This window comes from Mesoplodon mirus (genome assembly GCF_964341445.2).
Source record: "Mesoplodon mirus genome assembly, chromosome: 11".
NCBI classification, from domain to species: domain Eukaryota; kingdom Metazoa; phylum Chordata; class Mammalia; order Artiodactyla; family Ziphiidae; genus Mesoplodon; species Mesoplodon mirus.
Window position 1 is genome coordinate 80905475 of NC_138987.1, and position 12416 is coordinate 80917890.

The window sequence follows — 12416 nt, forward strand, 5'->3', positions numbered from 1 at the left end:
TAGGTAGGTTCCTATTATAGGTAAAGTTTTTTAAAGCAGTTCCCCGCCCTCCACATTAGCCACATTCTCACCCACTTTACCACCCAAAGACATTCACAGTCAGACTCCTGGCAGAGGGCTCAGAACACTGTGCTGCTGATAAAAGAGAAACCACCCACCCGAGACAGAAACTGCCAGCTGTTAGTTTTAGATTTTGGTTAAGAAAAATTTAAAGAAATTCAAACCACTCTTCTTTCTCCTTTATGCACAGATCTATTACCCTATAGCTGGAACTACACAGAAATACTGTGACCGCTGACATACCACAGAAGTGTCTATCAATGTCAACAATCTAGTTTAAAATTTTTTATTGTTCAGGCAGGTGCCTCTAAAGTTAATTAGTAGATAATATTAACTGACACATATGGAAATATAAAAAGTCCTAGTTTAAAAAGTCCTAGTTATGGCTTTCTTAGAAATTTATAAAGAGATCAAGAAAGAAAACATGTAAATGATAAATTACATTTTTTTTTTTTGCGGTACGCGGGCCCCTCATTGTTGTGGCCTCTCCCGTGCCGGAGCACAGGCTCTGGACGCGCAGGCTCAGCGGCCATGGCTCACGGGCCCAGCCGCTCCGCGGCATGTGGTATTTTCCCGGACCGGGGCACGAACCCGTGTCCCCTGCATCGGCAGGCGCACTCTCAACCACTGCGCCACCAGGGAAGCCCAAATTACATACTTTGTGAAAGCATCTTATACAGACACAGCACTGTATCTGAAAGCACAAAAAATTTTCACTGTCCTTGAAAATGATGTAATGAACACATGTTTGGAGTTTTATGAAGCTGCTTTATGAAGAAAATGAATTTTTAAAGTCAGAAGAAACAATTTGAAAGTAAGGACACAGGAGAATTTTTTTTTTTAATTATACGTTACCTTGGAATTGTAGCTAAATATAAGTTGCATACACCTGTATGTTCAAACAGGTATGACAATTCAAGAAGGACCTAACTTAATCTAAACCAGTTATTTCTAAGCTATGGGCAAGGAATCATTGGAAGGGCTGCATGGATGTACATATACCAAGCATGGTCTGTAGTCTAAATGTTTCTCTCACATATATAGTCCACTATTTTTAATAGAGACTAGTAATAATAAAATACAAAAGCATTTAAAAGCATAATAGTCCTTTTGCCACTATGCACAATCTCAATTAACAGATACTAAAAGTACAATTACTTGTGTATTGGTGGTACAGGGTTCCTCATATTCAAAACAGGTCAGGGTTCTTAAAGCTAATATACAAGGTTCCTCTGGCTCTAAAATTCTACACTTTTAAGGATGCTAAGGACTCCTACTCCTATGGTGAATCTTCAGAACTATAACACCTGCTATGTGCCAAGCATTGGTCTAACTTTTGTTACAAAGATGAATAAGACGTGATCCCAGGCTCAAGCTCAAATTAGCGCAGGAGACAGATACTTGAACAGATAATGTTATACAACCTAAGAAATACTGCACAAGTACCTTCTCAAGTGCTTTGGGAACACCGTGGTACTATCAATATCATCTGTGGGAGCCTGAGAAGACAATGGTCTATGAATTGGATCTTGAAAGTTGGTTTAAAAAAAAAAAAAAGGGAAGAGTAAGCATTCAAGACAGATGGTACAGCACATACAAAGGCACTGAGTTGTGAAAGTGCTTGCATGTTTGGAGAAATATCCAGCAGTCTGGCATGACTGGGTATTGAGGTATTTGGCGGAGAGGCAAAATAAGACGAAAAAGGTAGAATGGATTGGAACAGACAGTATAAGGTCCTAAGTGGTATGCTTAACAATTAGGACTTAATTCTATCAGCAATATGGTTATTCAAAAAGCTTAAAGAAAGTATTGATATGAACAGATTTGTATTTCAGAATGGTAACTCTAGGGAAGGATGATGGTGGGGAAATCATCTGGTGAAAGAAAAAGAAATAGCATCGTGCAGTGCAAGTGGAAATACCCAGTCAAGGATGAGCCTTGGGTTCCTAGTTTGGACAGCAGGATGGACACCGGTACCATTATCTGAGATGCGATACATAAAAAAGGCAGGAAGAAAACCAAGAAAAGAGTAGGATTCTTCAGAGGGCAGTTTCCAGACAGTATGGTTATCCATGAAGAGTACCAGGAAAAGAGTAATATTTCTTGGAGGGCAGTTTCAAGAAAGAGGGAATGGTCCTCCATGTCATATGCAAAGAGGTACACTGAAAACTGAAAAGGACCCCTTTTGCATCCCTGCCGACCACCCCCCAACCCCGTCCCACAAACGGTGAGCTCCCAGGTGGGTTAGGCAGGAAGAAAACAGAGAAGGAAGGTGTGTCCACAGGGTTAGGGCCAAGGCTTTTCATCGAACTTTCCGCACCTCAGTTCCGGAAAGAGGTGCTCAGAGCTGAACAAGGACAGGAAGTACCGCGCCCAGGAACTGGCAGCCGGTAGTTCAAGAGGTGGTGCAAAGCACCATCGGGGAAGGAAGCTTCCGACTCCCTATGCCCGCTCTGGTCCCTGGGCTGATTCCACTTACTCTGGTCTCAATCCCTCGCAGCCGTCAGCTGTGGCGGTTAGGACTCAAAGCCTCGGCCAACGGGAACCTATGCACCCAGGGGAAGAGGCTCCTCTTGCCTGTTCAGCTTCTTCAGCGAGCAGACGCAGAACCAAGCAGAGGCAGTGCAGGGGCGGCCGGGGTTAATCAGAGGGGCTCAGCCCCATCACTGGCCAAGGGAAAACCCCCGTTCACCGCCTCCGACCAGCGCTCTCAGAGCGCTTCAACCTCGCGAGATTTCCTTCCTCGCGTAACCGTGGGGGCAGAGCCCAGCGATTTTTTTGAGGCCTCTAGCTGACATGCGCGAGAGGTAGGGGCGGGCCTCCCCACTAATCCACCCTCAAACTTTCTCTCGGCCTCTCGCAAAGTCTCGCGAATTTTGCTAGGGGAAACGGGCCTGGGTGGAGAGACGGAGAAGGGGAGATCTGGTGGGCGGGCCTTGCGCTTAGGGGATCGTAGCACCGTTAGTCGGTGCTGTTGTTGGTACTTCGCTCTTGGGGAGGCTCTCAGGTCGCCCGGATCAATTTTCCCAATGGGTGACTGGAAAATTAGGGGGTAGAAAATCTTGAGGGTCGGAGGCATTTTTTTCTTGGCTCCGCCCTCTTCCCGTTAGAGACCTGGGCGTCTGGCCCGCAGAGGGGGAAGGGCAGCTTGGCGGGGCTGCCGAAGAGTGCTTTGCGCACGCGCCAGTCCGAGTGTGTGAGTGTTTGTGTTCACGCGCAGGCGCGCGCGCTCCTGCGTTTAGGAAGCCTGGGAAGGACCGGTGTGTTAGGAGATGAGCGGGGAAAGCATAGTCCCCCGTCTTTGGTACCAGACACTCCTGACTGTGCGCTGATCCTCCCCACCCAGCCAGCAGCCTTTTCCAGAGAGGCTGTGGTGCATAGCCTCTGTTCGTTTTCACTGCAGGACCAGGCACGAAAGTAAGCGAACCTCGATCCTGAGGTCTTCCTTATTCACTCACCTTGTACTCCACCCCCTCCCCCCCAGTTTCCAGCAGAGTATGTCTAGGTTTCTCAAAGAAGAGTTTTGCATGAAGGGGAAATGCATTGGAAAGCAGGAGAAGAAAATAGCTGGATTGTAAAAAGTCGGTTCGTTTTAATGAACACTTCTGCTGTGTTTACCCTGTGCTTTTCGAATATGGTTTGTCTATTCAGTATAAGATTTTATTAGCGAAGCAAGGGAGTTCTTATAAGAAAAAGTTTCAAAAGTTCCTCCTTCCCACCATGTGATGGTAGCACCTAAGTTTTTCTGTTCTACATGATGAATTACCGTGGTGTTTCAGAAGCTAAGGCGGCGAGTGTGAATTTGAGGTCCTTATCCTAATGCGAAGACCAGATATGCAGTTATCTTAGGAGATGTTTGTTATGTTTTGAGCTTACCTTTTGTTGTCACTCTTTCCAGTTCATTCTTTCTCCCCAATCCCCACCCTTTTTCAGAAGTCTTGAGATTTTTTGGAGGGAAGCCCCCAAATGCTGACTTATATTACTTTAGGGGTTTATATTTGATTGATGTCAATTAGCAAGGATCATCAAAAGTGTGTTTGAAGAGTGTTTGTCGTTTATTTTGTTTGGTATTATGTAAGGGAAACAAATACGATTCTTTGTAAAAATGTTTTCTTCTGGCAAATTTAAGTTCATTCCAAAAGCAAAAAATATCTGCATGTATTGTAATCTGCCTGTGTCTGGTAGAATGACGGGTGAATATGGTGTAGCTCATCCCTTGAATTGTTACTTTCTGGTCATGACCTCATTAAATCTTGTCCTTTGTTCGGTAAATTTCTTTGACTGCTGATTATTCATGTTCCCTATCAAATCTTGAGGAAAAGACGCATTCGTTAGAAATAATTTAAGATATTAAATGTTACATATAAGATGTTTGGCTAATATATTTTATCCCTTACAGGTTAAAACAAAATGAAGATTTTTTCTGAATCTCATAAAACAGTATTTGTTGTGGATCACTGCCCTTACATGGCAGAATCATGCAGACAGCATGTCGAGTTTGATATGCTGGTGAAGAATAGGACCCAAGGAATCATCCCTTTGGCCCCTATATCTAAATCATTGTGGACTTGCTCAGTAGAATCTTCCATGGAATATTGTAGAATAATGTATGATATATTTCCTTTCAAAAAGCTGGTGAGTGTGAAGTACAAGTAAAATCATGATTTGGGGGATGTACTTGACTACTTTTTACACTTTTTATATATGACTTTGCTTTAGATTTGACTTACAACTGTTTATTTACTACTTTAAAAGTGTAGTATGTAGAACTCCCCTTTGGGGTTAATATATGTATTTAATTGGGGCCAACAACAATAATAACAGCTAACGATTATGGAGCACTTACGTGTGCTTCATATTAACTCCTTTAACTCTTACAGCAGTCCTATGAGGTAGCTACTGTAATTACTGGGACAGTATTCAAAGTGTATAAAACCAGAATGGAACAGACACCACTGAGAACTGTTGCCAGCCTAAGCAGAAGGGATGTTGGCTGAAAGCACTTTGTCAGAATGTGTTGGTATGTTCCATCTGAATATCAGCCTTGTTTATTACTGCCTTGTTGGAGAGGCAGAAACTGAGGTAGAGAGAAGCAGTTTGCCCTGAGTCATGTAGCTAGTTAGAGGAAGAACCAGAATTTGAACCTGGCTGCTTACAGTTTTAGTGAAAGTGTCCTAAATTGCTGCAGAATTTGGCCATATTGTAAAGAATGTTCTTAAGAATGCTAAGAGGAAATTGTTTTTATCAGTAAGAAGAGAAATTGAAGATAGATAGAAACTCCAAGTGTGAAAATTATCTTCAGTTTTCAGAATCCCAACTGTTTTATTTTGGGAAAGTCATTTGGTTAAGCCACAAGTGGATGCTTTGCTTTCTGTCTCATTTGGAGCAGCATAGGCTGGGACCTAGCCTGTTCATAGACCGGCACAGGCACAGCAGTAACAGTAAGGTTGAACACAGAGAGGCTAATATATATTATACATTCAGATATGTTCCAAATTAAAATATAAATTGTTTTAGTCCCTCTGTAAATTGTGTATCATGTAAGGTAAAAAAGGATACATGAGAGGAAGCATAATGTAGTGATTTAGCGCACAGGTTTCGGTTCAAGTCCTGGCATCATTAAGCTGCCGGCAGTGTGACCTTGATCTTTTTGCTTCATCTCTCCAAGCCTCAGTTTCCTCCCATGTAAGCATAACACCTCCTTCCTATGATTGTTACAAGATTTCAATGAGGTAATGTGAGTAAAGTGGCCAGTAAAATATGTTCCTGTCAGGTAAGTCTTAGGAGAAAAGGCTGCTTATCAAACTTACTGGGGAAGCAAAATGAGTATTACATGGATAATAGGAAAAAAGATCATGACTTAGATCATATAGTCCAGGGGAAAGAAGTAATCTTACCCTCCTCCCAAAAGGGAACATAGCCATCATTTGATATATTTTCTAACGTATACTTACTGTTATCATCTTACCTGATACTATATTTTGTTTGCATTTTACTTAAAAAAACTTTTTTAAGAAATTTGACAGATACAGTGGAAGAATTAGGATGCTATTTATTTATTTATTTATTTATTTATTTATGGCTGCGTTGGGTCTTTGCTGCGCACGGGCTTTCTCTAGTTGTGGCAAGCAGGGGCTACTCTTTGTTACCGTGCGTGAGCTTCTCATTGCGGTGGCTTCTCTTGTTGTGAAGCATGGGCTCTAGGCACGCAGGCTTCAGTCGTTGTGGCACAAAGGCTCAGTAGTTGTGACACACGGGCTCAGTTGCTCCACAGCATGTGGGGTCTTCCCGGACCAGAGATCGAACCCTTGTCTCCTGCACTGGCAGGCGGATTCTTAACCACTGCACCATCAGGGAAGTCCCTTACTTTAAAATTTAGAATAAAGTGCAAATCCATTCTTTTAGCTTTCAGTGCTCTAGGTTATATGGCCACTGCTTGTTTTTCTGACCTTATCTCCTACCTCTTTGCCCACTCTGATCTTCACCCTTTTGAGGGTGTGCACCTAGAGGTCTTTGCATTTGCTGTTTGCTGTACCTGGAATTCTCTACCTCCAGCTCTTTCCCTGGCTGGTTTCTTTTGGTCATTTTGGATTTCCCTCAGTCGCCACTTCTGTAGAGAGCCCTTCTCTGATCACCCAACCTAAAGAAGCTAAACAACTTCTTTTTCATAGCATTTATCACTCTCTGAAATTATGTTGTTCATTTATTTTTGTTTGTATTCTCCCTGCACTGTCTTACCACACCCCGGAACCCCGGCTTTCCCCACATTGTGAGCAACAGAACTGTTGTATTCATCACTGTATTCCCATATCCCTAGTGCTGAGAATAGCACCTGGCCTGTACTAGGCATTCGGTAACTATAATGAGTGAATGAATCAATCAGCAAACCAAACTAGAGACTACACTCTCTATTTATGTTTATGTTATATATAATATATTAAAAGGTATTTATAATAAAATAAATGTTTTAAATATGATGTGATTGAGAAGACTTGGAGTTGAATACTAATTATTTCTTTGAACTCTATTAGGTGAATTTCATTGTGAGTGACTCTGGAGCACATGTTTTAAATTCTTGGACTCAAGAAGACCAAAATTTGCAGGAGGTATGCTTAGATTTTGAGCTGTGGCCATTTTTGAAAATTATCTGGACCTGGTAATACTTCCTTAAAATATAATTAATTTTTTAAATAGGTATAGTATTTGCACGTAGTTTTAAAACACCAACTAATATTAAAAGAAAAACAGCTGTCTGTCTTCCAGTCTCTCCCCACTTTCTAGAAGCAAGCTTTCAACTCTTTAGCTCATCTAGTATTTACTTCATATTTCTAAATAACATGTTTTTACTGCTGTTTACAGAGTTCTCAATTTAAACCTCATTTATCATTATTGTCCATGAGGATTTACCTTTTATACTTCCTCTCACCCATGCCACTCTCACTGCCTTCTTCCCTTCCCTGATTTTCTCAATATTATATCAGAAGTTTTGGTTAATTCAAAATTTCATGTTTACATTGTAGTGTCTACATAAAGTGTTATCCACTGCTAAGCCAAGTAGTTTATGCGATTATTTCCTTTGTTTTGTGTTTTATTAAGGTTTTATTGCGATGTAGTTGACATACAGCACTGTATAAGTTTAAGTTCTACAGCACAATGATTTGACTTCTGTGTTATTTCCTTTGTTGTACAACTTTTTGGTGTTCCTGGAATTTATCATTTCCTTTTTTTCCCCTTTAATATGCTTAGTTTTCTGAGAATCTATTGCTGCTTTTCCTCATGTCTCTGTATAACTTCTCAATATACTTATCATTAATGTATTAGAATTTTAGTAGTTTGATTTTTTTTTTTTTCCCCTTGGAAAACTTCTTGGAACGCAGTCTTGGGTTGCACTTTGAACGGGTTGCTTTCTAGGCCTGGTGCAGTGCTGTCATCCTCCTTGCTTTGTGTGTGTGTGTGTGTGTGTGTGTGTGTGTGTGTGTGTGTGTGTAATCTCTTGTTTTGGTAAAATATAACCTCCAGAATTCTTGTAACTTACCTTACAGTTTATTGATACTTGAGGTATAAAAATTTCAGATTGGAAATAATTTTCTCCTCAAAATCCTGAGGGCCTTACCCCACTGTTTTATAACTCCCAGTGTTATTGTGAAGTCCAGTATCATTTTTCTTCATAATTTCTCTCTGAAACCTTTTAGAATCTTTTCTTTCCCCCTTTATGTTCTGAAATTTCTCAATGATTGGCCTTGATGTTGGTCTTTTCTCATTCATTGTGCTAGGCTTTATATTCTTCAGGAAATTTTCCCGTGTTGTTTCTTTGATAATGTTCTTGTCTTTGTATTCTGTGTTTTTCTGGAATTCCTATGAATGGGATGTTGGACCTCCTGGATTAAATTCCTTATTCTTTTTCTCACTGATCCTCCCATTGTTGTTCTTTCTGGGCCTCTTACCTATTTCCTTTTAATCCTTATATGGAACTTTTTATTTGATCTTATTTTTAATTTCCAAGAACTTCTACTTACGCTCTAATTTTGTCCATTTTTGTCATATCCTTTTCTTGTTTTATGGGTGTAATTTTTTAATCCAAAGGTATTCATTTATTTGAAGTTTTCTTTTGATCTCCTTGTGTTTTCAGCGTTCTTTTCATGTTGAGGCTTTTCTTAAATGCCTACTGATATTTAGCTATTCAACCTTATTTAAAAGCAGGGCACTAAACAGCAGGTTAGAAGATCTGCATGTTGTGGAGTAGGTATTGCTGACTGGCCGTCATCGTGATTTATTTAATCTAGTTGTTTTCCCTGGGAGGCCTCCAGATGTCAGGATAGACAGATTGTCTCTCTGAGACTTCTCAGGGTCTCCAGAGAAGATCTTCCACTCTTCCACCTGTATGCTATAAACTTGGTTGGCAGCCTTCTGGGAGCCAGGGGAGAGGGTAGGTTCTACCATCCAGTAGGTGAACTTTCACTCAGTCTTTCTGTTTTTGGTCTAGTACTGTGCTGTCCAATATAGTAGCTACTAGCCATATGTAGCTACTATTGGCTATCAAATAGCTACTATTTAAATTTAAATTAATTAAAATTAAATGCAATAAAAAAAATCCAGCTTCTCTTTAGCACTAGCCATGTTTCAAACGCTCAGTAGGCCACACGTGGATAGTGGCTACTGTACAGCACAGTTATAGAACTTTTCCATCATCAGAGAAAGTTCTTTTGGGCAGCACTGGTCTAGTGTCTTCCCCTGACACTCTGCTGTGCTTTGTGGTATCCATGCTTGGTACCTCTCTGGTTCATTTCCTCCAAGGACTGTGATTCTGTATCTGGGGGGTCAGGAAGAGGGAGTCACGTGCATGGGCAGGGTGTGAGTAAGATCGGGAGTCAGGTTGTTCCTTATACTGGCTTCAAGTCATTCAGTTTTCAGTATCTTGCCTCATCCTTGATTTATGTGGTACTCGATGCCTCCAGTTCCTGAACTTCTCCTGGATTCTGAAAGGCATATCATCTTGCCTTTTTCCCCTGTAGGCGCTTAGATTTCAGTTTATTCAGTCTTGCTAAGTCCATTACCATTCCTCCATCCATTTTCATACATTCTTGCTGACATCTCTTGATTGTTCTCTTGTCTCCTCCTCCATTCTCTTCATCTTTGTGGGTTTATGGGGTTATTTTTCCCCCCTTTGGTGTTTCCTTTTTTTGTTTGTTTGTTTGTTTTTTGTTTTTCTTGCTGTAAGCAGGCCTCTCACCGCTGCAGCCTCTCCCGTTGCAGAGCACAGGCTCCGGACGCGCAGGCCCAGCAGCCATGGCCCACGGGCCCAGCTGCTCTGCGGCATGCGGGATCCTCCCGGACCGGGCACGAACCCACGTCCCCTGCATCTGCAGGCGGACTCTCAACCACTGCGCCACCAAGGAAGCCCCTGGTGTTTCCTTTTTTTTAATTAAATTCATTTACTACAGTTTTAGTGGAGTTTTAGGGAGCAGAAATAAACCCATGCTCAATTCATCAAGTTTATGCTTTTTAAACATGTGTCTAAAGCTATTGAATTCGTGGTAGATTACGTTCTTTTGTGTCGTTTAGGTGGATAGAAGGCTTCGGTCTATTAGGTCCTTCACTGATGAATATGAACATGAGAGACAGGCATTAGTGAAATATTTGAATACATTATTTGAACTATTTCATGTTAAATTTTTTCTTTTAATGGATGCCCTTTAGTGGAAATAATCCCATCCAAATGTGTTTTAATGAAAATGTGTTTCTTACGATGTTTGGTCTTAAAATGTTGTGATTAATATTATAACATGTAAACATATATAACCTTTTTTTCTTTTGAGGTAACTCACTGAAGGGGGGCTTTTATTGGCTTGGCTTTGCATTTATATCACTCCAGAATGTTCTTTATTCTTTCATTGCTTGAAAAAATATTAAGGATTCCATACATTCCCCCTGTACTATCTTTTTGAAATAGCATGTATTCTGCTTTGTTCTTTCAAGAGGTACTGTGAAAGAAGCCTGAAGCTTCTCTAGTTGTGTATAAATAAAAATAAGTACAAATTTGAATAGATTTTCATTACTGCACCTCTGCAGTGCAGTAAGAGGTATGCATTTAATAATGGGAGCTATACTGATGATACGAGAATTACTGCTTCCTTCTGCTTTCTGAAGGTGAAGGCATATTATATCACACGCATTGCTTTTAGATTATGAACAGAAGGGGAAACTCCAGGTGTGAAGGCAACTATATAGCAAATCCCTAATGTTTAAGATGATATAAAATAATTGACATTTTGTATAAATTATGTATAATCTTGTCTGTGTAAACACATTTAATGTTTAGCTTTGGTTATCTGTGTCACACCTTTCTCTGGTTATTGTGACTGATCATGAGAAGCAATTGAAGTAGATTGATTGAAGAATGTTTGGGCTGGAAGGATTGTAGACATCTTTTGCTTTGACTCCTTCTTTGTGCAGGTGAAGGAACTGAAGCCCACAGGTGCCAGAGGTAGTTTGACTTGCATACCTGGGTCCAGGGCTCTTTCTGTTACAGCACGTGACTCTATCCTCTACATTGTAGATCTTATTACAAAAAATTTATCAGATTTCAGGAGTTTTGGTCTTGTTTTTGTTGGCTAAATTAAATAAAGTTTGAAAGTATCATACTAATGTGGCACAGGTTCTATTATTAGTTTCATTTTCAGATTAGGAAAAAAGCTAGGAGAGATAAACCAGGGTCACACAATATTAAAAGTCAGAGCCAGAATTTCAGTCCATAGTTATCTGACTCCAGAAGTTAAGCTTTCTGCTGCTTTCCCAGGACCACAACACCCCTGTCCTAAAAAGCAGCTTTTTATTTTTTCTCCTGAGTACCAGGGACTTTTTATAGTCCTATATATACAGTATTTTTTCTTTCATTTTTGATCACTTTTTATGAATAGGTAATACCTATGTAGTTTAAAAATAAATTTTACATATATACTTGCATGTATACATATATGTGTGCATGTGTGTGTGTGTGTGTAAGTAAAAGCTAAGCCTTGAAAAATTTCCCACTCATCCCCTGTTCCAGTTAGTGCTGTGCTAGAGCCTGGTTATACCAACTTGGGAGAGCTGAGTGTGTGCATCTCCTATCAACTTTACATTCAGTGAAAGCTTGAAAGTAGCGATCATGGGAGTACTTAACCATAGATATTGGCAAACACTACAAATTAGGGTTTTTTTTTTCCCTTTGGAGAGCTGGTTTACCAGCACATCACTATTTATCCCCACCACTATTAGTTTTTAATGGGTCCTTCCAGCATATCTTTATGCATATATAAAGCAAAGTCCTCACACTTTGTTCTTTTTTAAGAGTGTTTTAGCTATTCTGTATCCCTTGTAATTCCATATGAATTTTAGAATCAGCTTATCAATTTCTATCAATACAAAGAAGTCAGCTGGGATTCTGACAGGGATTATGTTTAATCTTAGTTCAGTTTGGGTAATGTTGTCATCTTAACAATAATAAGTATTCCAGTCCATGAACATAGGATGTTTTCTATTCATTTAGATCTTTAATTTCTTTCAACAATATTTCATAGTTCTCAGAGTGTAAAATCTGCATTTCCTTTGTTAAATTTATTCCTAAGCATTTTATTCTTTTTGGTGCTATTATAAATGGAATTGTTTTCTTAATTTCATTTTTGGATTGTTCTTTGCAAGTGTACAGCAATACAATTGGTTTTTGTCTGTTGATCATGTATCCTGCAACCTTGCTGAACTTGCTTATTATTTCTAAAAAATTTCTAATGGATTCATGGATTCCTTAGGATTTTCTACATACAGGATCATGTCATCTGCAACATAGAGATAGTTTTACTTCTTCCTTTCCAATCTGA

The 12416-nt window shown here is 40.0% G+C and overlaps 2 protein-coding genes across 5 annotated transcripts in view; one reads left to right on the plus strand and one right to left on the minus strand.

Moving 5' to 3' along the window:
- Positions 1-2807, minus strand: part of FGFR1OP2 (FGFR1 oncogene partner 2) — a 32543-nt gene extending 29736 nt beyond the window's left edge. The window contains exon 1 of one of the 3 annotated variants that reach the window (XM_082636489.1): positions 2540-2807. The gene's annotated coding sequence lies outside the window, so the exon portion shown is untranslated. The remainder of the gene's footprint in view (positions 1-2539) is intronic. The other 2 variants (XM_082636487.1, XM_082636486.1) reach the window with 2 other exon arrangements.
- Positions 2808-2955: 148 nt separating this feature from the next.
- INTS13 (integrator complex subunit 13) overlaps positions 2956-12416 on the plus strand; it is a gene marked incomplete at its 3' end in the record, with an annotated part of 33148 nt that continues 23687 nt past the window's right edge. For both annotated transcript variants that reach the window (XM_082636485.1, XM_082636484.1), the window contains exons 1-3: positions 2956-3477; positions 4460-4695; positions 7092-7166. In XM_082636485.1, coding sequence (XP_082492611.1) covers positions 4471-4695; positions 7092-7166 — 300 coding nt within the window. In that variant the 5' untranslated portion in view covers positions 2956-3477; positions 4460-4470. The remainder of the gene's footprint in view (positions 3478-4459; positions 4696-7091; positions 7167-12416) is intronic.